The sequence below is a fragment of the Agelaius phoeniceus genome, chromosome 5, assembly GCF_051311805.1.
Source record: "Agelaius phoeniceus isolate bAgePho1 chromosome 5, bAgePho1.hap1, whole genome shotgun sequence".
Taxonomy (NCBI): Eukaryota; Metazoa; Chordata; class Aves; order Passeriformes; family Icteridae; genus Agelaius; species Agelaius phoeniceus.
In genome coordinates this window covers 66,972,595-67,000,505 of record NC_135269.1, presented here as the reverse complement: position 1 = coordinate 67,000,505, position 27,911 = coordinate 66,972,595, and the positions used below count along the sequence as shown (strand labels likewise).

General features: G+C 45.9%; 1 protein-coding gene across 4 annotated transcripts in view; it reads left to right on the top strand.

Annotated features, from left to right (window-relative positions):
• The window catches only part of CAMK1D (calcium/calmodulin dependent protein kinase ID), a 225,070-nt gene extending 209,235 nt beyond the window's left edge, over positions 1 to 15,835 (top strand). Inside the window, exons 9-11 of one of the 4 annotated variants that reach the window (XM_054631829.2) lie at positions 2,960 to 3,047; positions 4,178 to 4,316; positions 8,159 to 15,835. In XM_054631829.2, the coding sequence (XP_054487804.1) occupies positions 2,960 to 3,047; positions 4,178 to 4,316; positions 8,159 to 8,280 (349 nt within the window). In that variant the 3' untranslated portion in view covers positions 8,281 to 15,835. Of the gene's footprint in view, positions 1 to 2,959; positions 3,048 to 4,177; positions 4,317 to 5,071; positions 5,104 to 8,158 lie in introns of those variants that run through there. The other 3 variants (XM_077179235.1, XM_054631830.2, XM_077179234.1) reach the window with 3 other exon arrangements.
• The last annotated feature ends 12,076 nt before the right edge of the window (positions 15,836 to 27,911 follow it).

Here is a 27,911-nt window from a genome sequence, read left to right as displayed (position 1 = left end):
TGATTAGAAACTATCATCTGCAAGGTGCTAATGTTGCTGAAGAGACCTAAGGTGTAGGATGGTTGCAGTGCTGTAGCATCTGAGGGCTTCACAGGGTGTCTCTCCATCCCCTTGTGAAGTAAACAAATATTCTTCTGCCTGTCTGGAAAACACCCAAATACCAAGACTTTTTTTTTTCCTGGAATCAGAAGAATTGCATAGTGAACATAGAGTTAGGGGTGGTAGGAGGCAGTTTGTGAACTATTGGAACCAGCAGTTTCTTATTGAAACAACCAGCATTTCAGAAAATGATCCCTAAACTAAAAAAAAAAAAAAAAAAAAAAAAAAAAAAAAAAAAAAAAAAAAAAAAAAAAAAAAGCCTCTATTGGAGCTACATGCTCAATCAAAAGCTTCATATTACAAAAACATATTTTCAAATCCTTGAGGAAACTGGCAAGAACAGTCTTCTGGAAGAGCTTGCAAGGGCATCATGCCTCAAGAACTTGTTCTATCTATGTTTCCAAAATAAGATTTGACAGGTGGGCAACAGTATCTGTTCTTATAGAGTTTGTTAACCAACTTGTTTGTTTGTAAAGCAAAATGCATCATTAGCTTTGGTGGAAAAATATCCTTTGCAAGTGTAAGTGAATTTTCTGCCCTGGTCTCTTTGATCAGTTACTGAAGGCATGGTTTGGCTTGTAGTTTCTTCTGAGATCTGTAATGTGACAGCCAGTGCTCCCAGCTGGTGTGTGCTGAGGGCACCTGCCTTCCTTCACCAAGGAGGTGTTCTTGGACAGAGCTGAGTGCTCATGACATTTTGGAGTGGCTCTGACTAATCATGCAGTTTGCATTCCCACCAGGAAACTCTGCTAGGGCCTGTCTGGGAGTGTGGACTGCTTGGGATCCATCAGGGTCTGTGCTGAGCCTGGCAATATTCACTGTGCAGGACAGGGGATGGAACAGTGAACATGATGCTTAACCTCCAGATAGTGCCTCAGAAAGATTTTGGTCACCTGGCCCCAGTGGGAAAGCCAGCTTGCCTTGCTGTCAGTGGGAAAGGTGATCAGAAGGAATCATCTTCAAAGGAAGATCTGAAGATCATCCAGTTTTCAGCCAAACACCTCCCTTTCTCTATCAACAGCACGGGCCCCCAGGAGAGGAAGTCAGGTGCCATTTGGGAGCTGTGCTTTGCCCAGTCCATCTGTCTGCTTGAGGCAGAGGCTCCATGGCAGGGAGGGCCCTTCCCAGCTGGGTGAGCCCTGCTCCTCCTGCCCTCAATGCTGCAGCACTCCTGAATAACCCAAGAGATGAGCTCAGTTACAACAGGGTGGGATTGGTGCGTCTCCATTCTTGGGACACGAGGGTTTAGTCCTTCCTCCCAAGGGTAAGTCATTCCTCCCATCTCTCTGGTGAAGATCCTGGCAGATTGTTGTCCACTGGAAGGGGGGCAGGAATTTGGAGAAGGCTGGTCTCAGCACTTCTTAGATGTGCCAAGGACATGAAGGCAGAAAAAGCAGCATGTCCTTAGAAGAACAGTTTGGAACGATCTGGGCAGAGTGAAAGGGGTGTCTCCAACACAGGGACACATAAATGGAAGCAGCAGACTGGGGTATGTAAGCAGAGTTTTTTCTTTTAAAAGCACAAAGCAATGCTGCCATTCTGCTGCCTTAGTTGGAAAACAGAGAAAGTTTGGGTGCTGCCCTCGAAGGAAGATGTGGACTAGTTGGAGAAAGTCCAGAGGAGCTCACTAGATCAGAGGATTAGAAAACATGAGTTATGAAGAAACAGGGAAAGAATCAGTTTGTTTAGTCTAGAGAAAAGAAGACTGAGAGAAGTCATGATAACAGGCTTCAAATATGTGAAAGGATGCTTCAAAGACAAAGGGAATAAACTATTTTCCATGTCTTCTAGGAGGTAGAGAGGCACTAGAATAGGATGCCTGAGGAGTCTCCATCTTTCAGAGATCTTTAGGGACTGGTTTGTCAAATATTTGTCAAAATTATTTTGACAGTTCTGGGGTGGGCAGAAGGACTAGATGACTGCTGAGTCCCCCAGACCTTCTGATTATCCTGCTGGAGCTCCTCAGACTGGGAGACTCTGGTCCTGGTGGATTATTAAATTTCTTATATTTTTTTATTGCTAATTCACAATGTTTTTCTACACTGTGGCTAAAAAAATTAATTTCTGGAAGTATCACATACAACATACAAGGCAATCTTTGCCTCCTTGCATCACCTACTTTAGATAGCACTAATTACCCCAGCACATGGCCCAACATCAGTTCACTGCAGTGCCTGCTCTTCCAACAGATCTCATGCCTTGAGGAGTTAAATGAATCAAAAAAATCCCCTTGATATAACAGAGTTCAGTGAAGATATGAATGTATCTTAATCTCTTAAAGGAACTATGCAAGATCAATCAATTATTTTAGGTTAAGTATTGCTCAGCTTAAGCTCTTTGTGCAGCCTGTGCTGCTTCAATGAGTGTCCATGTCTCTGCTTTTCTGTAAATCTACATTAATCATGATGAATGACTACTTACATTGCAGGGTGGCAGGGAAATCTCCAGTGCAAACAGAAATCAGACAGGTTGGAGTGGCTCTGGAAGCTTCTGCATAGCTGAGGCTAAAAGTAGTCTCAGCCTGTTGATGTTAAATCTTTGGATGTAAAGGAAAAAAAAAGGTAGAATGTTTTCATCTGGGGCTGTAATGGTGATAGAAAGCAGTCATGCACCAACAAAATCAGCCCATACCTCTTTGTAGCTGCCAGACTTACAAACCTTATCTACACTGGCTTTTATTGCCCCAGATTTTCCACTGCAGCTGCCAGCAGAGACAGCCATGGGAAGTTTGAGCCCATCTGTGAATGAAATCATTGTCACTGCAGGTGTGGTCACACCTGGGAGGAGGTGTGGGGGAAAAGTAAGAGTGTTCAAGGGGAGGAAAAGATCTCTTAAAATGTGCCTGCTCTGTCCATTTCAGGATTGCTGGAGATACAGCACTCAACAAAAACATCCACGAGTCGGTCAGCGCTCAGATCCGGAAGAACTTTGCAAAAAGCAAATGGAGAGTAAGTGCCCTGTCCTGAGGGGTGACACTGACACACAGCTCTGCCATACAGCCACCCTGCAGCAGGGTAGTGCTTTTGTGGCCCAAAATTGTGGTCAAAATGGTTGGTCCAGGCTTAAGTTACATGACCCCGCAGGGCTTCTCGTACAGGATGGTGTTTGCCAAGTACCAGATGTAAAAAGTGTGAGAAATTGAGCTGGGGCTGCTCATAGCTAAAGGTCCCATGGTTTTTGGTGGAGTGGGGTCAGCACCATGCAGGGACATGAAGAAATGCCTCTTGGGTCAGGGATGGGTTTGTCAAATATGACTTTCTTGTATCTCACAATCTCTGCTTGTGAGAGTGACTCTGAGATACAGACAAGCCTCTTTTTCCCAGCCCGGCAGTCAAAGAAGGAGTCAGGATTTTTCTGTTCTCATTCTCAAGGTTGTTTATTATTTCTTATCTATAACATTCTTTCTCTGGCCTGCTGAGGTCTGTCTGGCAGGTCAGGTTGAGGCACACTGCCCACCTCAGAGGCGGTGCTGTCTTTTTGCTGTCACTAAAAACTATGTGTACATTATTTACTGTAATTTCCCAATACCTATCACTATGTTAGACAGTGAGCTTCTATTCTAAACTAATCTAAAAGTGCCAACATCACCCAGAAGATGAAGGCCAAGAAGAAGGAGAAAGACTGGACACTCCCAGATTCCTCCATCTTGGGACCCCAAGCCCCATTCTAAAAACCCAAAAAATCTGTTTTTCACCCTGTGATAAACTATTATTTTACTTAAACTCTCTTGACTTGTAATTCTTCATATAAAGGTTGGTAATTTTTTCCATGGGTCAAGATCAAAGGCACGGGGGTCTTGGGCTCTGTGCCAAGGTCTCTGAGTCCCCTGGGCAGGGGCTCAAGCCCTCCAGGGCAGCCAGAGAAATTTCCAAGAGGGTTCTGACACTTGTAGGCTGCTGCATCCACCAAGGTTTGCTAATGCACTTCCTAGTTTAAAATCCATGAAAAATTTGAAAGATAACCGGCTTATTCCCATTCTGACACTCTGAGCAGCCGGGAGAGGAGCACCAGCAACCCAGCAACCCTTCTGCCTCCAGCTGTTTTCATTCTCCGTTTCCTTCTCGCCCCGTTTCTGCAGCAAGCGTTCAACGCCACGGCGGTGGTGCGGCACATGCGGCGGCTGCACCTGGGCAGCAGCCTGGACAGCGCCAGCGCCAGCGTGTCCAGCACCCTCAGCCTGGCCACGCCGCTCCCCGACACGGCCACGCGCAAAGATTGTGAGTAGCCAACGTCCTGGGCGAGCCCAGAAAATCCACGGGATCCCCGTTTTCCCCCGACCCTGCCCCCCAGGCTGCAGTCCTCGCTGCCCATAGGTTTGGCTTTGTGCAAGCAGGTGGTTAAAGTGAGGGTTTGAAATGGGCTGTCATTTGTGGCTGGCGAGAAAAATTGTGTTGCAGTTTCTGAAAAAAAAAACAAACAAACAAAAAAAAGATGTTTTAGCTCAGTGATTTTTGGGAGAAAATCACTGTTTCTTGTGGAGAAAAAGGGCTTTTGCTTGGGAAAAAGACCCAGACCCCTCAGCAACAAAATTTTGTATTTGGTTGAAATTTGAAAAAGTTTAATCAAATTGTTTGAGTTTACAGTATTATGATAGGGCATTTTTCTGTAAAAATTGCCTTACTTTCCATTTCCATGGAGAAGACTGGTCCTGCCAGTCAAACCCAGCTTCTCTCTTGAGAAGCTGGGTCCAAGTTAAGCTCCTGCACAAAGAGGTTCATTTGTTTGAGCAGGATTCAGGCTCTGCACCACTGTGGGACTTGGCCCTCTGCCATCTTTGTTTTGTGCTGTAATTGATATTTGCAAGCTGCCCACTGGACTCAGATGTTTGGGATATATATTTTTTCTGAATGCCAGGGAAGGGGACATGGCAGCAAAGGGATTATTTGGAAGACAGAAATGCATCCTTTGCAATGAAGCCTGTTTATTCTCTGGCTTCTGAGCATTTCTTTTTTTCTCTCCTGTCCATCTGTAGATATTTTATATCATTAAATGGAGGAATGTGGACTTTACAGCTTGGGGGGTTAAAGTGCAACACTAAAAAGGAATGCTTTGCTGTGGACTGAAGTAGTCATTTCTAGACTGTGCCTTGCACTATCCTGGAGCTGAAAGCACCTATTGCTCAGGATGGATTTTGGAAAATGCTGCTCTCTGCTTCTGCCACCCCTGCTTGCCACCCCCTGCTCCTTGATGAGGACATTCCACCAGCCACAGTCCCGCTGGCTCTGTGCAGAAGCTGTTTCCTCTTGCTCCCATGGGTGCAATTTCCCCCACAGCTGGGGTGGGTTCATCCTTCTGGGTACCCTGTGAGATATTTTTTCAGCCTGTGCTGTGGCTGAGCCAGGAGAGAGCCCCCTTCCCTCTGGATACTGGGCCTGGTGGGGATTCATACCTTGTGATGCCCAGCACCAAATCCTACAGCTGCTGCCAAAAAAACATCACTGTGCTCCTGGCCCATACCTGGCACTGCAAAGGAGTGATGCTGACCATCCTCAAAACACTCCCAACCATGCACTGGCCATGCAGCCATGTAGAAAACCCCCTGTGTGGGAGAAACATCCTTTGGTTTTGGTTCCTGCTGCAGTTTGGCAAGGCTGGACCCCAGTCAGGTCTAGAGCATCTGTTGAATGCTTTGCTGCTAAACTGATGGGTGATTAATGCAGTTAAAGTGGTGGGTGATTAATCTCCATCCATCCATTTGATTAACCTCAAATGGTGTTAATTAATGGCAATCAGTAGTCTGAAAAGTGTTAAAACATGTGTGAACGGGAAGGGTGGGAAGGCAAAGAAATCTGTTTAACGATTACAGAGCCCTGTGAAGAATCCAACCATATTTTGCAGTGGTGAAGTCAACCAGGACATGAAGGATTAAACCAGATGTGTAAAGATAGGATGAGTTCTTACATGCCAGAAATACAAGGCAGAAAAATATTGGAAGATTTCCAAGCATCCCAGTTAAAGTCCAGCTTGGCAGACAATGTTGAAGAGCTTTTCTTCTTCAAAGAAATAATTTAAAGTTAGGAGATGCTGGAGCCCCAGAGAACCAATGAGGAGAGCCAGCAGCAAATACAAGGAGTTAAGAGGGATCTGACAAATCAAATACATTCCACCCAATACCTCCTGACAGGAAAAAGGAGATCTCTGAGGTCTCTGTCCTACCTCTGTATTTCTCAGCAGCTTTCTCTGGGTACAGACTCCTTGCACAAGAAAGATCCCATGCAGCAAGTTACACGATCCAGCTGTGCCACCACTGCACAACAGAATGCTGCCTGATTCTATTAATAGACACTTTTTGAACTCTCCAAATACTTTCAAATGCAGCAATTTCACACCACTGAAGACAACTAAGTACAGCCTTTGCCTGACAGTAGATTATGTCAGGCTGCATCCAAAACCTCTGTAGTAGGGCAGAGCAGAGATCAGGCATTAGGCTGGATTATGCCACCTGTCAGGAAACATGAAAAGGTTCCTAAGGGAATCAGCTAGGATTTCTCAAGTGTATTGGCCTGATTCTCAGTCCATGGCTGGTTTATTCAATTTAGTCATGACTGAACTGCCTAGATTATTTATAGGTCCTAGAGCTCTGTATTTTTAATGTACTAGATAAATTGCAGTGTGATGCCAAGTGGTAAAATGTCAATGGGAAATGGAATGTGGCCAAGTATAGGTACAGCATAATCCTCCATGAGATTGAAATGCCACATTGAAGCATGGAAAAGTAGTTAAAAGTCCCAACAAGTATCAAAAAGGTCTTGAAAAGTCAAAAGGCCAAACTTTGGTCTGAGAATATATTAATACAGGCTTCATCTATCCTTTATTCACCAATCTGGAAAAATGAACTGTATTTCTAATCACTCTGAGCCTGCATCTTATCAGAGCAAGGTGACCATGCCAGGTCCCCACCTAACAGCTTTTGTTGCACCAGAATCCTGGTACTCAAGAGATACTCAACCTCACATCAACCTACATCTCAGCTGGAAGCCCTGCAGACATCCAGCAAAGCCTGGAGCAATGTGAGCTGTCACTAGAGTGATGTCCAAGTCACAAATTTACAGTCAAATTTACAGTCCCTCTAGATTTACTGGAACTCAGCAATGAATTTGACCCACTGTACTTCTTTATCAGCAGCTTCCCAGGATGCCCAGGGAACTGTGCTTAGCCCAGGTGCACAGCTCTGTTCATTTAGCTAGATGGCCATGGTGAGACATTTAATCATCTTTAACATGCCTGAGAGGAAATTATTCTGAACAAGTACAATGCTGGAGGGATTTCTGAACCCCACAACTCTTTGTCTTCAGCCCTGGAACTGTGACATTGGTGTGGCTGAACCAAAACTGGGCTTTGAGTCCCTGTGAGATGGTGTGCACTGCTGCTGGTGGCAGCAGGTGAATGACCATGGGCAGAAGATGCCCTGTGGAGGTACCCAGCCAACCCACCACAGCAGGAAGAGCAGCAGCCCCTTCTCCAGCTGCAATCCTCTCCAGCAGCCCCTATTCCAGCTGCAATCCTCTCCAGCTGCAATCCTCTCCAGCAGCCCCTTCTCCAGCTGCAATCCTCTCCAGCTGCAATCCTCTCCAGCAGCCCCTTCTCCAGCTTCAATCCTCTCCAGCAGCCCCTTCTCCAGCTGCAATCCTCTCCAGCTGCCCCTTCTCCAGCTGCAATCCTCTCCAGCTGCAATCCTTTCCAGCAGCCCCTATTCCAGCTGCAGTCCTCTCCAGCAGCCCCTATTCCAGCTGCAATCCTCTCCAGCAGCCCCTATTCCAGCTGCAATCCTTTCCAGCAGCCCCTTCTCCAGCTGCAATCCTCTCCAGCAGCCCCTATTCCAGCTGCAATCCTCTCCAGCAGCCCCTATTCCAGCTGCAATCCTCTCCAGCAGCCCCTATTCCAGCTGCAATCCTCTCCAGCAGCCCCTTTTCCAGCTGCAATCCTCTCCAGCAGCCCCTATTCCAGCTGCAATCCTCTCCGCTCCGTAGCGCGCTACGGAACAAGCTCAGCTTCTCCGCCCAAGCTCCCACCTCCAAAAGAATAACATTTCTAACTGTCTTTCTGGCTTTCCTTTTAGGTATGTCTCCATCCACTCTCTGTAGTTTTGTTTCATCTGCTTCTTCAGGCGTTTCTGCGGTGGGAGGGGACCGGAGACCCAGAGCCACCACAGTGACCACGGTGCACACCGGCAGCAAGTGAGCACGGGGGGCTGGCAGCGGCCTTGGCACCTCCTGCCCTGCTCGGCCAAGGACTAGAAGAAAGAAGATTTTTTTATGGCCATATTTTATACTGCAATTCTGAAATGTTTCATTTATCACAAACTGCAACGACTCCAGGAGGAACGGAATCTAACAGTCTCTGGTGCTGTACATATATATATACATATATATATATATAAATATATATATATATATGAATATATATATGTATGTGAGTCTAGCAATGTTCTAACCAATGAACACTCATTCTTTCCCCCAGTGATTTACTCTTTTCTCAGTGTAGGTAACAGTATATGTTGTATTTTTTTTTCCATTAACTACAAACATCTCAACTGGATTATTTAAATAGAAATACTTTCCTGAGCATATTTTTTTCTTTTAAAAATTACTTCAAGTAATGTCCCTCTTCCACTTTGCTGGGGGATAGGCTATTTCTGTAGGTAGGAACTGGCATTAACTTTGCAAAATGGGAGGATTTCAATGGCATGCCATTTCTTGCTCCTGAAATAGGACTGCAAGTCTGTCTGGCTTTAGCAGAGCTGTTACTGCTCAGATTAAGAAACTGCTGCTTTTCCCCCCCATCCTCCTCCTTGAAAGCCATGGGGAGAATTAAATTGCCACCAGCTGGGAGTCAGCTCATCCTCAGCCTCATTCCTGCATGCTGGGGATCAGAGGAGAGGCAGGTACAGGAAGTCAGGCAGGAGCTGACCAGAGCTGTGCAAGGGAAATGACAGAGCATGGTCTCATCCTGCAGCTCCCATCTCCTTCCAGTCACTGGGTGTTGTGAGCAGAGGGAGAGAAAAGGAAGATACAGGGATGGGAATCATCATCCTCTGCCACTGATTTGCTCAAGCAAGATATTTAATTCACCAGCCTCCCCTCAGAGTGCCCTCTGGCATGGGGTGCATCCAGCCCAAGGGCTTGATGAGAGAGATTCCCAGCACCCACAGCTCCTTGGGGCTTTGCCTGGCATTGCTGATGCTCAGCACCTCCCAGAGTAGCCAAAAGTGGGGAGAGGGGAGGAGGGGTGCTTGAAGCCCTCTGCAAAACACTGGCAGTTCCTTGGGTGCAAAGTGCAGGATCTGGTGTAGGATCTGATCATGATCAGGATGAGGATTGACACAGAGAGCTGAGCTGGGGGAGCAGGACCTCACTGAAGGCACAGGCACAGCTGGCAGCACTGGGGGCACTGGCTCTCCCTCCTCCCCAGAAGCTCATACACCAAAGCAAGCCCAATTTACCCATTTTTTAATTACTGAATGCATGCACTGCCCAGGCTCTTTGTGCTGGTGCATCTTTCAGGAACAGCCTCCACAACTTCGCGTTAAAGCAGCTTGAAACAGAGAGGGGAGCAAACTTGCCCAATTGGTAAAGGCCTCCCTTCAGGTTACCTCAATGAAATTCCCATCTGATTTTGCTTTGAGGAGGTGAGAGGGGAGGCAGGTGGCAGAGACAGATGCCCTTCACTGGGCACTCTGAGCCCCTCACATCCCAGACAGGTCCATCCCTGCCAGAGGCACAGTTCCCTGCAGCATGCTTTGTTGCCACACTTGCCTCACTTATCCTGAACATGAAATTGTGAAAGCCACTCACAGACAGAGCTGAATGTGTCAGGCAATAGTGCTTGTGCTGGGAAAAGCCATAAGATAGGTATTTTTCATTGAGACTTCTATATCCTGCTCCAGCTTTGGTTGGTCAACTTCACACAGCAGAGCTGGGATTTCATCCATCATACTAAAAAAAAAACCTTGGGGTTGGGAAAAAAAATGCTGGGAAAAAACTTTGCTGGAAAATAGGTGGCAGTGAGCACTGACTGTTTGAAACAGCCACTTCTTCAGTGGCACTTGGAGCTGTTGCACCAAGTTTCTCTAGTTTCCTCTGTGCTAAGTTGCTCCCTGTTTTCAGAGGGCTGTGGCACACCTGAGTGAGCCCTGGGTGCACCCTGTGCACCCCAGCATGCTGCACCTGCCATGGGTGCTCACACAGGGAAGGCTGCAACTTCAATTTCTCATTTCAGGAAAGAGAGCAGACACTGAACTGTTGGGGGGTTACAGCAAAACACATAATTTCCACAGTGAAGACTTCTGACCAAGATTTGGGCAGACTGAAGGCCAGGGCATCTCCTTGCTGCAAGTCACACTCCTGTCCCCATACCCTGGCCATTGCCACCATGCACTTTTTATTGGCATTTATATCTGAGCTCTTTATGTCTTGCTGCAAAAGCATGAAAACACAAGTAGAATACAGTTTAAACTCAGTCTAAGACCACTTTATTTTGCCAGCCTGAGTAAGGAAGTTTTAGTTTTGAGAGACTCCAACCCCAAGAAATTCAAGGTATTTTGAACCCCCATGACTTCATAAGCACGGCTGGCCCTGTTCTGCTCCAGCTGCAGGCTGTAAATGGACAATCTCCCAGTCTGGCATCAGTGGAGTTCCCCACATTTACACATGTGCAACTAGAAGCAGGATTTAGTATGGGAATAGTTTTGTCTCTGTAGAGCAGTTTTAAAGGTCAAATGTTCCCTCTGCACCTCCTCTTCTGAAACCTGAGGTCTGGTTTGGACTTGACCTCAGGAGTTGCTGTGGCCACTGATCAAAATACAGCATCCAAATGAACCTTGCAGAAAAAAGAAAAGCCAGTGGATTTCCATCTCCAAAATGAAGAGCAGTGACAGGAGCAGAGGCAGACATGCTGTCCTGCACAGGGGGGGTTCCCTTGTGCTGGCTGCCCCTCCTTGCTGGGTGCTTTCTGTGGGTTTTTTTTTTTTTTTTTTGTTTTTGTTGGGAGGGGTATTCTTTCCTTCCATTGTTGGAATTAGTGTGATTTGGTTTTGTTTCTACAAGTAATATTCTGCCTTGGTTGTGTAATTTGTCATCATTCTCTTTGGCTTGCTATCAACTGCTGGGATCATGAGATAAGAAACAGAAGCACTTGTGAGCAAAATTGTTTCTTTCTGCTACAGTTTTGGTGGTGGGGAGCTCTTCTTTGGTATGAGTGAAACCCAGCTGGAAACCTGACCCAGCTTCACCCAATGCTTAGAGATCTCTCCTGAAGCATCACGTGGTTAAAAGCTCTCAGTTTAAATCTGGGTAAATCTGTTAAATCTGGGGGGACTGGGCAGCACCCAGGCCACATTTATGGGGCAGGGCTGGGGACATTTGCCCCTTGGCAGCACAGCCTGTTAGGGGAAACACTCCAGCCTTGCTCACCAGGGATGCTCCAGTGCTTTTGCATGTCCTTCCCCTGCCCCAGCCTGCTTCTGCTCAGCCACTCTCACAGGAGAATGCAAAGGTAGAGAAAATAATGTGGGCATGGAGGAAAGTTTGAATAGCCCCACAGTAGAAGCTTCAAAACAAATCCCCAGCTGGCCTTGCTGTGAAGGACAAGGTAGAAAAATCACTCTGGGCTCTTTTCCAATGAACTGTCCTGCTAAACAATCTGTGATTTGCTGCTTGCATGAGGACTTCAGCCTGGACTCTGTTTGTTACCCTTTTCTTCTTTACTTTACTGGTACCGATGGGATTTTCCTTTGTAACTTGTTTTCCTCAGCTCCTTCCCCTTCTTTTTCTTTGCTTGCAGCTTTGATTGTTGATTTTTACCTCCAGAGTCACAGAGGCCATCTCTGATGCCAACAGCAGTGCTCTTGCTGGGAAAACAAAACAAACAAAAAAAAAAACAAATCCAGAAAAGCTCCAGCTGGCCCCTTAGCCTGCAGAAGAAGTTGTGAGGACAGGCTGCCCGTGAACTCTGCGAGCTGAAAGTCAGTATTGCAGTGGCAAGGGCTTCTGCTGCTGATTTTGCATGTGACTTCATTCCCAGTGCATCCTAACTCTCTGCTGGATCACCCCTTCTGCAGCACAGAATGGATATTGGCCCTGCGACACGGCTGGTGGGGAAGGAGGAGTGTGGGGAAAACCTGGCAGTGTTGCTTTCCTGAGACTGTGTCACTCTGTGTCACTCTGCTGCTGCTGCTCTCTCCTCTGTCCTGGTTGCTGTTGTACAGGTGCCATTAGAGTAGTGGGTACAAAAAAAAAATATATATATAAGTAGGATTTTACCTATATTTTACCTATGCCCTGTGTGTGTGTTATGGTTGTGGTGCTGAAATAAAACCAAGAAATTTGGTTCATCATTCCTGACATGAATCAAACCACAAAAAGGGGTGTGATCCCACTGGTAGACATCTCCATGTAGTTCTGCTGTAGGCAATGAATAGGGGTTTCTGCTGTGCATGTGTCCTGCATACCTCCATGGCTATTGACAGTATTTTTTTTTTTTTATTACCAGTTATTTTGGATCCCTGCCTGGTTCTGATAAAATTCAGGTCTTGTCCTAAGTTTTCTTCTGTCCCAGGGCCAGCATAACCCCTGATCTCAGGCTTTTCTCCCTAAACCCTCTGCAAACCAGAACATGGGCCTCCAGGGTGCCCATGAAATGCAGTTGCAGCTGGCCCCAAGGTTGTCCCCTTCCTATTTTTAGGGAAGCAAACCTGCAGAGACACCCAGATGGCTTTCAGCCATTGGCAAGCAGAGAGGATATTGCCCTTTGATGTGAACTTGGCATGAACAAGATCAGCTCTAGGGAAACCTGTGCTATTACTTCCTCCTGTGATAACAGCTCCAGCCCTGAGCAGCACTGAATGAGCACCAGATAAAAACACCAGACTGACTTTGCCAGCAAGATCATGCAGGCTATGGCCTGTTCCTTTTGCTCTTTCCAAAGAATCAGGGGATTCATCTGCTGGCAAAATAAGTTTCTAGGCTGAGCCCCAAGGTACAGAAGTAGCTCCCATTCAGCATATGGAAATTCTCATTTGATGCAATTATTCCTGTTCTTGCTGCCATGAATATTTACCTGTCTGAATGGGGGGTAGATGCATCCCAGAAATTATTAATGGGAAGGAAGTTTTGCCTTCCTTATTGTGCTTATTTGCTCCAGAAACTCCAGCACACATTCAAGCAAAAAGCAGAAACACACACGGAGCCTACGGTATCCAAGGAAAACAGCATCAAGACCAAGAGTGGAGGATTAGTTGGCAAATCACTGTCAGCAATGGCTGAGTGAGGGAACAGCAACCTGCTCACAAACACTGCATGAACCCCTATTTCCCCTGGTAAACCAGCCATCCCATACTTCATGCCCAGCAGCAAGTTTCACCCAATCCCTTTTGTTTTCCCTCCCATCCCTGCAGCAGGGTCCTGCCTTCCCAGCCTGTGGGGTGCTCTGCTCTCTGTGACACACCTGTGTTTTTGTGGGTGCACGTGCACACTGTGGCCCCAGGGATCACAGATCCCTCCAGTGGGTCATCAGGAGTTGGTCCAGGTTTTTTTGTCTGGCTTTGCGTGGTTGGGTCAAAGCTGTGTAAATAGTGTTGGTAGCAGAATTTAGCCTGGACTCTGGATTTCAAGACCCCCTTCCCCACCACAAATAGTGCCACTTATCTGTCCAGGTAGCTTTTTTTTTCCCCCCATCCTCTTGATAAATGCTAAGGTCAGTGGAATGGCTCTTACAGGTTTTCCATACTCAGAGTGGAATCAGGGCATGTGTGCTCCCAAGCATTGTGAAAAACACTGCTGAACCAATGATGGCATCAACTGTCCAATAAATGCATGATACTGCACTGCATGTATTAAACTGCTGGTCACTGGTTCTGTATTTCCTGAGCCTTTTCTTTGTCCACTTCAACCCCACCTTCTCTCTGAGGGAGTTACTTCCATGTATTGCTTTTCAATGACTCAATGTATCTGTAACTCAAAATCCATTGTTAAGTTTAAGTAAATGCAAAAGCTGATGTTTTGTAAACAAGATATACTGCAAAGCCTGGTAATGTATTTTGTCTTTCTGTTGAGTTCTGTGCAGCATGTACAGGAAGAGTCACCATCCAGAGCAGCTTAAAATTAGGCAGCAGTCACATACACAGATGTAGAAGCAGGGAGCTGGGGAGGTGAGAATCCCTTTTTTAATACAACACTTACAAATTTGATCTGCATCAAAAATTACTTCCCTGGGTCACTAACTCTCAGAGCTGCCAAGAAACATGTTGGTGTGTCTCTTTGTTTTTTTTCTTTTTTCCTTTTGGTTCATTTTTTCTAGTGAAAATTCAGATTGGTTCACTCAATACTTAGTATTTTTCTCTTCCTGCAAGATAGTTCTTTCTCACCTGTTGCAGAATGAACTGCATTTTGGGGACCAAGATGCTGTGATCCTTTGCCTGCACAAAATAGGGCAGAGAGCTGAGCTAAACTATCCCATCCTTTCCAAAGCATCACCACCTAAATACTACCACTTAATCCCTGAACCTCCAAGTAATACCCTTCATTTATCCATGGAAGAGTTTGGTGTGGTACTTTTCCTTCTTCCACATGGAAACCATGCCCTTGCCTTCTCTTCCCTTAGTCATTGACCCATTTTCATCTGTGCTGGTCTTTCCAAGGCAGGATACAGGATTGCTCCAGCCCAAACCTCTTGAGGGCATCGCCTGGGCTGTGGTCCCAGCTCCTGAGTGGCTGCTGTGTGGAAAATCCTTGAGTTCCCAACACTCAAAGCAGAGTCATCTGAAAGGGCTGGGAATTGCTCTGTGTCCCTGGCAAGGGCATGCCAAGCAGCAGGCCTGGGCAGCAAGCACCATCCTTGGAAATTATTCTCCATGGTGGCCAAAAACACTGAGAAGTCTTGAGCCCCCCTTCAAGGCTGGCGCTCAGCCAGGGCTGTGCCATTGCCAAATCACTGAGTGGCAACAAACCATCAATTACAGCTGTAAACCAGCCTGAGTCCAGATTGCTGAGGCAGCACCTGGCCTGAGGCTCCATGAGGAGGTTTGATGTGTGCTGTGGGTTCTGGTGGGTGGGAGCTCCTAGGGAGTTGCTCGGAGCAGCTCTGAGCTTTTCCATCTCTCATCTTGCATCCCCTGAGCCCAGCATGGCATCACACATGCTGAGTCTTACTAGACCAAGCATGACCCCCAAAGTGAGGAGGGTGGAAGGTTGCAGCTCAGTTGGTGTGTCTCATGTTTTGGTCAACACAACATCAGTGACCTGGTGTAAATTGACCTCTAGTTGAGAAACAATATTTTGGCCCATTTGGGCCTTTTTTTAGATAGATATTTTATTTGAGCCAGAAAACAGTAGGAAAAAAGAGCCTAGTCTGCCCAGAATAGTGACTCCCCAAATATCCCCAACTGCAAAACATCCCTCAGTTGACTTCTAATGAAAATGCAAGCATGTTTTCTACAAAGGCTTTAATCTTAATCAAGGAATGTCAGTGTGCCTAATATTGCAGGTCTTGTGATTGATAACAAGTTCATAACAGCATCCATGTCCAAAAAGAAGGGAGAATGTGTATTTACTCCATGCATGTATTAAGGCATTGCAAAAGTTTTATCTGTAATGAGTTTGCAGTTCTGCAAATTGTTCATGGGGCTACATCGCAAGTGGTTCTCTGCCTTGACAATCATGTATACATATCAAGATTTCTATCATATTGACAATTTAAAGGGATGACTAATTGTTTTCCTCCAATAAATCCAATTAAATCAGCCTGATGTGAAGTCTGATGATTTTGAGTGCACGAGTCTCCACCCACAAGCAAGAAAGGGAGTGAAGAATTTCTGTGGCTGCTCCACTGCCCTGCTGTGTTTTATCAATGATGTTTCTTTATGTCCCAAAGGAGAATAATAAGATTTTCTTTCTCCCCAGTTCACTCCATAGGGAAAGGAATAAAAAGGATGATTGGTCCTTTGGATTTTTTCTAAAGCTGTTGATAGAAATGGTGTTGAATGTCACATAAGGAGACATGGCTGTCTTCTGGGCACTGAGAATGTCTGTGTAGGGTTAGGGAAAGGACATGTACTTGGTGGAGACTGCTGCATATTTGAGTTGGTCCTGGTGACTTACACACCCTGTGGTGGGAACCATCAATGGAGACAGGATTTTCATCAGTGAGAATTTCTGAGTCCCTTTGCAGTCAGCCACACTCTCCAAAGACTGTTGAGTGTGCTCCATCATTGGCTTAATTTTCTTCTAGACTATGTTCCTGGGGTGTGTTATGACTTGCTTTTAATTTTTTCCTCCTGTTTTTCTCCACTGTTGTTTCTTATCTTCTGGTTTTCACTCACTGGCACACAAGAATTCCTCACCCCTTAAAATAGGTGGCAAAACCAACATGCCCAGCAGGGAGGTGGCCCTGTGCTTGAGGCCAAAGCTAGGTAGTTTTAGACACCTGGTTCAGTAACAGAGCTGAAACAAACAGCAGTGATGATGGCCAACTCACAACAGTAAAAAGAGAAAGGCAAATTACTTATAAAGCTTTTATTTTGTGCATGAAGAAACAACCCCCAGAACCAACATGGTAAGTATTTGAACGCTGTGGTGAGAGCTGTGTTCTCAGAATTACATTTTCATGGTGAGTTGTACCAGGACAGGTAAGATAACCTCCAATTTGTGCTCTGGAAAAAGCACATCCATGGCAAGATAGACCTTTGGAAAAGTACATCCATGTACAAAAATGCTGTCTGGAAGTTTGGAGGTGATGTGTGACACTGAGGCACAAGCACATGATCTGCAGTGTCAGGAGGAGCAGCAGATCCTGTAGAAAGACTGTGCAATCTTCCCATGTGACATAAGCCTGAACTCTGACAATCCTTTCACACTAAGGACCTCATCCCCACCTGTGTGTAAATTAGCTGGATTTAGCTCAAATTTGGCACTTAGAGCAGGTAAAGGTCTATCCCACACTTCACCATGGAATTAAAATCTCAGCGAGGGAAACTTTTTTTGTGTTTTGGTTTTAAAGTCATGGGTTCCTCCATAGATTCAGTGGTCACTCAGAGCCCACCAGGCTCTTCCAAGCTCCCAGAGAGATTGGGCAGAAGGTCACCCCATGACCACTGAAGTCCTTATGCATGACATCCTGATGATGTCATGTCAATATTCACTTCATCTTTGTACATTTTCTTCACTGCTATGTGCTCAGCCACAAATTCTTGGCTGTTTGCAACAAAGGAGATAAAAACATCAGTACAGAGAAGCCAGAGGGACAAGACCAAGATGCAACTGTAGAAAATATTTTGCTTGCAACCTTGCCAGAATCCACAGCCATGTTTGCACTGGAGGGAAGGGGACTGTCCTTGCTTTGAAGGCTTCCAGAGTGTTGGTATGCACTGAGGTCTGGCCTATGCCACACTCCAGCCTTTCTTTGTGCTACACCAGCACCTTTTCTCACTCCTGCTCTCCAGAACTGTCCTTTCCCAGAGCCAGGGCTCCAGTGGGCTGTGGCAGCTCTTCCTTCACAGCCAAGAGGGGTTTGAATGAGTGATACCTGCTGAAGCAGAGAAACTGCAGGTGCACAACTTTGAGGACCATCCAGGCTGAGTAGGGATAGACCCCTGTGGTCCAGGAGCAGGTGATGCTGAGGAAGCTGCATCCTGCCCAGAGCTTTCAAATCAGTGCTTGTGCACTGTAAACAGTCCTGCCCTCTGGGATCATGCCTTCATTGAATCTCTTCCTTCATGCCAAACCTTCCCAGCTCTGTGAATCCACAAAACCACACTGATCTTGTGAGGATCCCTCTGGGCAGCTTTCCATGGGGAGACACCATGGGCCTGCACTGCCCAAAAGCAATCCCAGGGCACTCTAAGCTGTCATAGGGATAAAAGGATGCACTCTTCCCACCATTTTATGCTTCCTCCCAGCTCTGGACATCCCTCAGGTAGAAAATCCACCTACATCACTGTGGGTGTGTGCCCTGCCTAGCACATCTGAGTTTGGTGGCCCTCTCAACCATGCTGAAATATTGTGGTGATAACCATTTTTAATTTCTGTGGGGGTGGGGAAGAAGGACCATCTGGATTATCACTGCAAGTATTCAATTGAGTATTTCCAGATTGTTTGGCGTTTGGGCTTTCTGGATTACGTTGGGATAAATTCCTGCCTTCCAAACTTTGTTTGCTTATCCTGATTTCAAGAGTTTCTTTTCTTTTTTAATCTTTGGGGTTTTTCTTTTTATAATTTCAATGTTCTGATAAAGTTACAGTCAATTAATGATTAATTTACCTTCTCCATGAAAGTGTTTTGTTTAGGGAAATTAATAATAATAGAGCTGAGAGGCAATTTGTTGTTCCCATCAAGCTCACGAACTTTGTGCTTTCTTTGGCGCCATATAGACTCTTGTATGTTTTTCATTTTCTTTCTTTAGGGCAGAAGAAAGAGCTGTGCTCACATCTGTGCCTCAGCTTGGAGTCTAACAGTGACCAGAAATGCATAATAAATCTCAAACTAATGCTTCTTTTTGTTGCAGGCCAGCTGGGCAGGTACCAACCACATTAGGAATCACATATCACATCTTCAAGTTTTCATTTGCTCAAAGTAGCCTCTGAAATGCAATTTTTCCTCCCAGTCTTTGACCCAACACAGGTCAGTGTAGCACCTAAGTGGATCAGAGCCCTGTTCCACTACATGGAAAGACCAAAATTATTGTCATGGTGAGCCTCTACTGACCTTCAATGGGAGTTGACAGAATTCATGTTCCCAACAAAGATGTACATGATGGACACACATCTGGAGTTATAATATATGGTAATACAATACAATAGAATGCAACATTATATTATATTATATTATATTATATTATATTATATTATATTATATTACATTACATTACATTACATTATATTATTACAGTGTCTCTATCAGACTAAAGCAGAGGGGAACATGACATTACTTGAAGGTTTTGTACTGTTCTCCTGTGCCTTGTCAGTACTCAAATTATAGGATTTTGCCATGTATTTCAGTTAATTTCTGGTCACAATATCTAAAGAGGGAATTCATCTATGATCAAGCCAGGGCTGAATTCTGCAGACAATGTGTGGCTTTGTTGCCACCAAACATCAAGTTCAGTGCTGAGCCCACTGACAGGCACCTTGGAGGCTTGAACTGAGGAACTTCTTCCCTCTCTAAGTATTTGCAGTGTGCAGAGGGCACCATGTGCTTGAGTTTACTGATGGTTCCCATTAAATCCATGGAAAGAACCGACTGTCCAGCAATTCCTCTGTAAGAAAGCCAGAGACCTTCAGAAAAAGAAGGGAAGGGGCTCTTCAGGAAAGAGCCAACAGCTGTGGTTGAGTCTGTTAGCAGGACACCTTGGGGGCCTCACTCACCTGTGCAAAGAAGGTGGTGACAGACTGATGAGATGATTTAGCACCAAATGTGGCTGGACAGATGGACAGGGTCCTGACACCTGTTCCTGGAAGTCACTGTGTCCAGGGATACCTGCAGCCATGGATGGCCTGGCAGGGCTGTTGTGCTTTGCACCCCAGCCATGGTCCCCAGCAGCTGATGGACCTGTACCAGGTTGGGTCCATTGTCACTAAGCTGGTGGTAGCAAGATGAGCTGAGCACTTCAACTGCAAAGTATTTAATTCTTTAAATTCTCCCATGGAGATGTAATGCAGTCGTTCTGTTCAGCTTCAGCCTCATAACTTGTTTTGATTATCTGTGGCCTTATGGTGGTGATTTAAGCCTACTGATTTATTGATTCAGTCTTAATTGGGTCCTGAACTGGGTCATTGCATCATTCTATCTTTAATTGTTTTAATGAAAGTCTAGCAAATTAGGCTGGTAATATGATTGCTTAGAGGAATTCTTGCCTGTTCATGCTTCTTAATGAAATCCATAAAAGTGAAAAAAGGAATGAGCTTATCCTACTAAATTGCCACTTAAATATTGTGGAGTCTGAGCAAAGCTCAGAAAATCAATCTGTGGTGTCCTTGGCTCTTCCTCCAAATATATGTTTTCAGAAAGAGAAAACCTAGCATCTCAGCAAACCTCCCAACAGAAGAATGAGAGAAAGAAAACAGTAAAATATGAAGCTAAAACCTGGTTCTAGTACCCTTTTCTCAGATTTCCTTTAACTTTGCAAGCAAGTCATTTAGGAGAAGACCTAAAAACCTACTTATATCCCAAAAGAGAACTTCAGCCCAGTGGCTAGAGCACATGCTGGTATCCCTCCTGCTGTGAGAGCCCAAATCTCTGTGGGTTTTGAGGTCTTTCATCATGTCCCCAGAGGTTTGACTCATGCCCCGTTCTCTTTGCTGTCGGTTTGGTGCCCAGATGAACATTTCAGGCAGAGGACTCAGCACTAGCAGTGAGAAGGACGATTTTGTCCCCATTTTGTGTTGTGACATTCATGAGAAGCATGAGTGTGGCTGCCCTCCATCACCACTGGCAGCTGCCTGCTGCCTGCACAGTTGTTCCTTTCCACCTCTTCCCCTCTGGATTTCCAGCAGGGCTGCTGCATCTGCAATGCATTTTCTACCCACTGGGCTAATGAGCTCTGTGCTGCCAAAGCTGCCTGTAACTTCTTCATCTCCCCCTGTTTTATGGCTGGAAATATGCTGCTTCCTCCCACTCCTTGCTCATCAGTGAACACTGTACTTTGCATCTCACTTGACCCTGGCTCCTGCTGCAGGGAAAATATCATTACTTACCAGCAGTGCAAAGCCCCCCACCAGCCCTGCTCATATACCCTGAAGCCTGTTCCGTAAAGAACACAAAAAATCTGCTTCAAAACTGAATTTGCAAAACCAAGGAAAATCTGCAGTCAATTAAAAGCAATGAGAATTAAGAATACAGCAGATGAAGAATACAAAGCTCAGATCAGCTTGATCCTCAGCGTGACAATGCATTTTATTTTATCCCTCTAGGAGAACAGGGAATTTTGTCTCTGCATGGGCTGTAATGATGTGGCTGGAAAGCTTCCATTATCTTTTAATTAAACAGTGTGATTACATTTTGCTTTCTGCAGCCCATTTAGCCCCTGAGTCAGTGCAGAGAATGAAGATGTGTCACTGGTGCTCTGAGAGCAGCACTAACCCCTCTCCATTGATCAGGGCTGGATCTGGAACCCCAAACCTGTCCCCAGGCTGCCCACAGCTCTGACTGCACTTCCAGCTCCCCTGCTCTGAGCAATGACACCTTCCACTACCCCAGGTTGCTCAAAGTCCCATTCAACCTGGCCTTTAACACTTCCAGGGATGGGGCATCCACAGCTTCTCTGGGCAGCCTGTGCCTGTGTGTCACTAACCTCACAGGAAAGAATTTCTTCCTTATTTTTCAACCATGCACTCTGTCTTGCAGCAATTTCAGATTGATGATGGTTTTTGTCTCTGTGGGGTGAGGTATCAAACATGTGGCTACAGAATGGACTTCCCAGGTGACATCAGGATGTAGCTGCAGATGGTGATTTCTGGCAGAGGCTGTTGGCAAGTGGGACCATCCCACTGCACTGTTCCACCCAGCCATGGTGCAATGCTGGGGATCCACCAGTGAACAGGGGTTAAAAGGAGACTTGGCTGACTGCCTGCAGCTGAAGAATTTTCAGCCATTGCTTGTAACCTGCCTGAAGTAATGGACTAGATGTCAGCAAAAAAATATTTAGAGAAAAAGAAAATGTTTTTCAGTTGCAAAAAGTTCACAGTTTGGAAAGTCCCTTTTCCATGCACTGGGGCAGAGACCGGCATCAGCACAGAAACTTTCAGCCTGAACAGTGTCAATGCAGCTACTGAAAATGCTGTAAAGTCACAACTGCCCCGCTCTCCTGGTGAGCAGTGCTGCTTCCAGGCACAATTAAAAGGTACATTTCCTAAGGCAGGAGTTAGCTCTTCTTCTTGTGTTCATGGGTAGCAAAATGTTTTGTGTGTGTAAAAAATTATAATAGATTGTAATCCTGAAATGAGCCTGAATCACCTATGTATGGACAAGAAAAGAGATATCAGGTTAGGAGATATTTTCTTTTTACTAAAGAAATAGTTTTCATTGCTGCCAGCTTCCAACTAACACACTGTACTTACAGGTGCATATTGCATGTTCTAACATCTCTGAAACAAGTAATTTGAAGACAGCATAACCCATGATCTGCTTTCCTACAGCAAGAACTGCTTTTCCTGGCATCAAAAAATGGGAAAAATAATTCATTGACAACAGTCTGTGACATTTTCTCTTCCTTATCTCTTTAGGCCAAGTCTCCAGCAAGCAGAGTATTTCAGAAATAATCATAAGAGAAATATTAAAGAGAGGAAAACAAAACATCTGCCTGTTCCCATGGAAATGCATGGGAACAGTTGAAGCAAGCACCCTTCTGGTGTGGCCATGTGTTTGTCCTTGGATGGTGAGCAGAGCTCAGGCAGCTCTTCCTCTCTGTGCTCTGCCTGGGGTTTACTGCCATGGCAGATAAATAAATGCCTTTGACCTTGGGGGCTCTCTGCTTTTCTCTGGGCAGGGAAAGTGGAACAGAAAAGTCATCTGGGACACCCTGCTGGTCTGCACTTATCTCTTCCCTTCTTGCTGGGTCCAGCCCTTCCCTGGTGGGTCCTGGCTCACAAGGATCCCTCCAACCTCTTCCCAAGCCACCAGTGACCCCATGGGAGCATCTGCCCCTCAGACCCACTCTTACCTCCTGGGTGAGAAAGGGATGAAGAAATTGGGCTATGGAGGTTAAAAGAAATGGTTTTGCCCCTCTGGTCAGCTGTCCTGAGACTTCCCCTGGAGTGCTGGTTTACCTGCCCAAGAGCTCCTCATCCTCCATGCACGGCCACGTGGTTTCTGTCAGGAAGGATTTCCCAGTTTGCCTCCTCCTGGGCAGTCTGGTTGTGTAAGAAGTCCCAGATCATGGCAGTCTTGGGGAAGGACTCATGTTCTGTCTGGGTACTGTGTAAAAACGTTTAATAGTCAAAGGCTGTCAAAAGAGCTCTTGACCCTGGGAAACAGAAGAGACCTCTCTGGGCTCTGCTCCAGCCAAGAGGATGTCTGTCCCCTTGCTTTTGTTGAGAAGTTGCTCTCCTGTCTAAATAAGCAATCCAAGTTCTGGCACCTACTGCAGACTGCTCTGATTCACACTCTACATCTCTGATGTGCTGGCACCTCCCCTCCTGCCCCGCTCAGGAAGGTGACAGTTCTAGAAACTGGAGCAGGTGCCAAAATCAAGGGCCCCTGAATTCTCCAGTGCAGACCTGCCACAGAACTGCTGTGTTTGAGTGATTTACATGCATCTTGCTGCCTTGGCTTGACTTTGAGTGGATGCAAAGTCCTGCTTGGTGCATTTTAAGGATCCAGTGTAGTCAGTGGAAGGATGAATATTTTGTTGCATTTGTTCCCAGACTGTGATATATAGGCTACACATTGGCAGCTGCTGACCCTCCAAAACCAAGTGGTTTTTGGTTTCCTTCTGACTGCCTTTCTTGCAGAAAAGATCTCAGGAGTCTGTAAGAGCAAGTAGAAATGAAGAAAAGGAGCCAGGCCACTTTGTGTGCTCTGGGTGTTGACAGCAATGGCTTGAGCCCACCTCTACTCTTCATCAAGCTGCCATGGTTTTGCCACCCAAAAGCAATGTCAGCAGTGTCTCTAGGCCAGCAGTGTCTCTAGGCCAGCAATTGTCGGGATCTTTAGCTGGTCAGAGTGACCCCAAGATGTGTTAGAAAGTCTCTTTTCCCAGCCCGGTGCTGGAAGAAGGAGTCAGAGCTCTTCATTTCTCAGTCTCAAGGTTGTTTATTGTGTCTTATCTATAAAAATTTTTCTCCTGCCCTGCCGAGGTCCGTCCAGCAGGGCAGTTCCAGGCACTCTGCCTGCCCCCAGGGCAGTGTTATCTCTTTATACTAAAACTACATTTACAATGTTTACAATTACTTTCCAACCCCTATCACCTATGTTAGACAGTGAGCTTCTACTCTAAACCAATCCAAAAGTGCCAACATCACAGCAGAAGATGGAGGCCAAGAAGAAGGAGAAAGGCTGGACACACCCAGTTCCCTCCATCTTGCCTCCTGAACCTCCATACCAGAAACCCCAAAATTGACTTTTCCACCCCGTGATAACTTCACTATTATTCTACCTAAACTGTCGTGGCTTGCAGATCTTCATCTAAGGTTGGTAATTTGCTCCACAGGTCATAATCAAACCCACAGGTGTTTTGGGCTCCGTGCCAGGGCTTCTGAGCCCCCTGGCAGGGTCCTGGCCATCCTGGACAGCCAGAGGGATGTGCTGGGTTCCTACAAGCAATGTCTCTAGTCCAGCAGTGTCTTTATATCAGCAATGTCTCTAGGTGAGCAGTGTCTCTAGCTCAGCAATGTCTCTAGGTGAGCAGTGTCTCCAGGCCAGCAATGGCTCTATATCAGCAGTGTCTCTATATCAGCAATGGCTCTATATCAGCAGTGTCTCTAGGCCAGCAGTGTCTCCAGGCCAGCAGTGTCTCTAGCTCAGCAATGTCTGTAGTTCATCAGTGTCTGTAGTTCATCAGTGTCTCTAGCTCAGCCGTGTCTCTAGCTCAGCAGTGTCTCTGTATCAGCAGTGTCTCTGTATCAGCAGTGTCTCTAGCTCAGCCGTGTCTCTAGGTCAGTTTGCCTGTGCCACTCCCAGCACAGAAGGAATCACTTATCCCTTGCTCTCCAGCCTGGTCCTTTACCTGGGGCTGGAGCTGGAGCTGTGCAGCTCCTGGCATCTGCTGATACAAAACACAAGTGACAGAGGCTGTCTCTCTCTGTCCAGAGGGGATCCTTGGGCTCCCTTACACAGACTCTTGATGGACAGTGGTTGTCCCCAACCACAAATGGTTGTCCCTTTCCAGGACCTTTTCCATGTCTCAAATCCAAGTACTGGTGGCCACTTCTGTAAGAGCAATTCTGGCCCTGTGAGTGTTCCCAGCTCCAGTGTCTCTCCTCTAATTACTCCTCATGGCCTTTCTGAGCTTATTGGAGCATCCCCATCCTTATGGCACCACCCCTGGCACATACACAAACCCCTGGGCACTGCAGAGGCATCCAGGAGATTAGGATGCAATAAAAATCTGCTTTTCTCAGTCCTGTCAAGGCTGTCTGTGCTGCCACCTATGGCAGCTGGACTGTCCAGGGAAGGACAGGCTCAGGAAGGTTCATTTTGTGCATTTGCTGGGGTTTTAGCTGTGCAGCACTACAAAGACTTTGCTGGGCATGTGTGCATGGCAAACCCAAAACATTCCAAAGACTTCCTGCTGATTTTTCTTGGGGCAAGGGGTACATAAAAGGAACTGCCAAATTTTGTCATGACTCCAAAGTGGGAGATTACTGAAGAAAATGCCACTTCACTGATTATATTTTAACATTGCAAAACAATTATTTATCTCCTAGAACTTGTTCTGAGAAATAGCTCTGCGTTGTGGAAAATTTCAGTAAAATAAAAAATTACTCTCCATAGGCAGATAACCAGAGGGGGAGATGCCATTGCATGCAATCAGCATTAACCAAAGCAGCCAGCAGCTGCTGGAGCACCCTCACCAGGAGAAACCATCAGGAGTGGTGTGATGCCACCAAACCCAACGAATGGAAAACCAACAAAGTCATAGAACCATTGAATCATTTAGGTTGGAAAAGACCCTTAAGGGTGTTCAACAGTTAAACCAGCACTACCTTGTTCAGCACTAAACCACATCCCCAAGACATCTATGTATCTTATCAATACCAGCAGTGACAGTGACTCTGCCACTTCCCTGGGCAGCCTTTTCCAGGGCATGACAATCATTGTGGTGAAGAGATTTTTCCTTATATTCAAGCCAAACATCCCCTGGCACAACTTGAGGTTGTTTTCTCCTGTAGTCTCATTTGTTACCTGCAAGAAGAGCCTTGCACAGGCTGTATCCTTTCTGGATATTGTAAAGAACCATGAGCTGTCCCCTGAGCCTCCTTTTCTCCAGGCTGAGCCCCCCAGCTCCCTCAGCTTCTCCTCATTAAACTTGTGCTCCAGACCCTTCCCCAGCTCCACTCCTTTCTCTGGACACACTCCAGCACCTCAAGGTCTTTCTGCAACTGAGAGGCCCAAAACTGAACCCAGGGTTTGAGATGTGGCCTCACCAGTGGCCAGTACAGGGGCAAAATCCACCCTGATCCTGCTGGCCACGCTATTCTGGTACAAGCCAGGTGCCATTGGCCTTTTTGCCCAGCTGGGCCCTCTCTGGCTCATGTTCAGTCCCTGTTGACCAGCACCCCCAGGTCCTGTTCCACTGGAAAGCTTTCCAGCTGTGTGGTGATGTCTGCAGGGGTCCCAGGACAAGGGAAGAGATGAGAATCTTGACTCCACATTTCAGAAGGCTGATTTATTATTTTATGATGTATATTATATTAAAAGAAAATGATATATTAAAACTATACTACAAGAATAGAAGAAAGGATTTCATCAGAAGGCTAGCAAGGAATAGAAAGGAATGGAATGATAATAAAATTTTGTGACTGCTCACAGCCTTGACACAGGTGGCTGTCATTGGTCATCAAGTAAAAACAACTCACGTGGACCAACCAAAGATGCACCTGTTGCATTCCACAGCAGCAGATAATTATTGTTTTCCTTTTCCTCTGAGGCTTCTCATCTTCTCAGGAGAAAAAATCCGAGTAAAGGATTTTTCAGAAAATACGTCCATGCCACAGCTGCTCTTCCCCCAGCCTGTGGTGCTGCGTGGGGTTGCTGTGATTGAAGTGCAGGATTTCACCTTTTTAAATCCCATGCCATTGGCCTCAGCCCATCAAACCAGCCTGTCCAGCTGCCCCTGCAGGGACACCCTCAAGCAAATCAACACTCCCAACTCTCATCCAGCTTGGTATCATCCCTGCCAAATCCTGATCCCCCAAGAGATGACTCCTGACAAAGACAGCATTGCTCCTGCCCCACTAAATCCCTGCTGAGCCTGCCTTGCCAGGCATCCCTGTTGGGATGGCTTGGCCTGGTTTCCTGCAGGGCCAGGGAGCCCTCCCAGCAGTGCCACATGTGCTGGGACGTGCTGTCCTGCTCTCTGTGTTTGTTTGAGGGGATTAGGAACATGCCTGAACCCAAGCACATGCTGGAAATGATGTTTCACATGCAGAGCAGGCTGGTTTGGAGGGAAATAGGTGCATGTCTGTGATTAAATGAAAATAATTGGTGTTAAATAGGGAGGAAAATTAAAATTTCCTTGCAATTACTTGGATTTGTTATAAGAAAGAATGACACATGTTTTCAGTTTCATCTGCTTTCTCCAGTTTTGCCTCTATGTTTTTTCTCCTACTTTCAGAAATTAATTTGGGCTCCTTTGCCTCATTAATGGGAGATTACCTAGCTTGGCAAGAGGTTTTGTGTATTAGAAATGGGCTTTACTGATACAACTCTGAAACCCTGATGGGCTCTTTAGTTCCAAAACCCCCTTCTGCCAAAACCCAAATAGAATAACATGACTATTTCCCTAAATTATTATTCAAACATAAGGAAGTAATTTTTTCCCCAATGGTTTTGGTGTTAAGAAGCAAAGAAAGCTACTAACAGTGTCTGCTCCCCATAAATCCTACCTCACTTTGTGGTTCTTCCCCAGTCATTCAGGTAGGGTTTTTAAATCAGGATGATATTGGGATTTATGAGAAAAGTTTATTTGATATACTTTGTTTTATAAACATCCACTTTCAAAAAAACGCAGAAAATTCAGTGGTAAAGTCTAAAAAACTCAAGGTATTTTTGGGTGCAGATCACCATCTAAATTATCCACTTACACTCTGGTGAGACACACAAGTCCTGCAAAAGTTGTGACAGAAATAGTACAAGAGGGATGTGTTGATGGTTAAAAGGAGAATC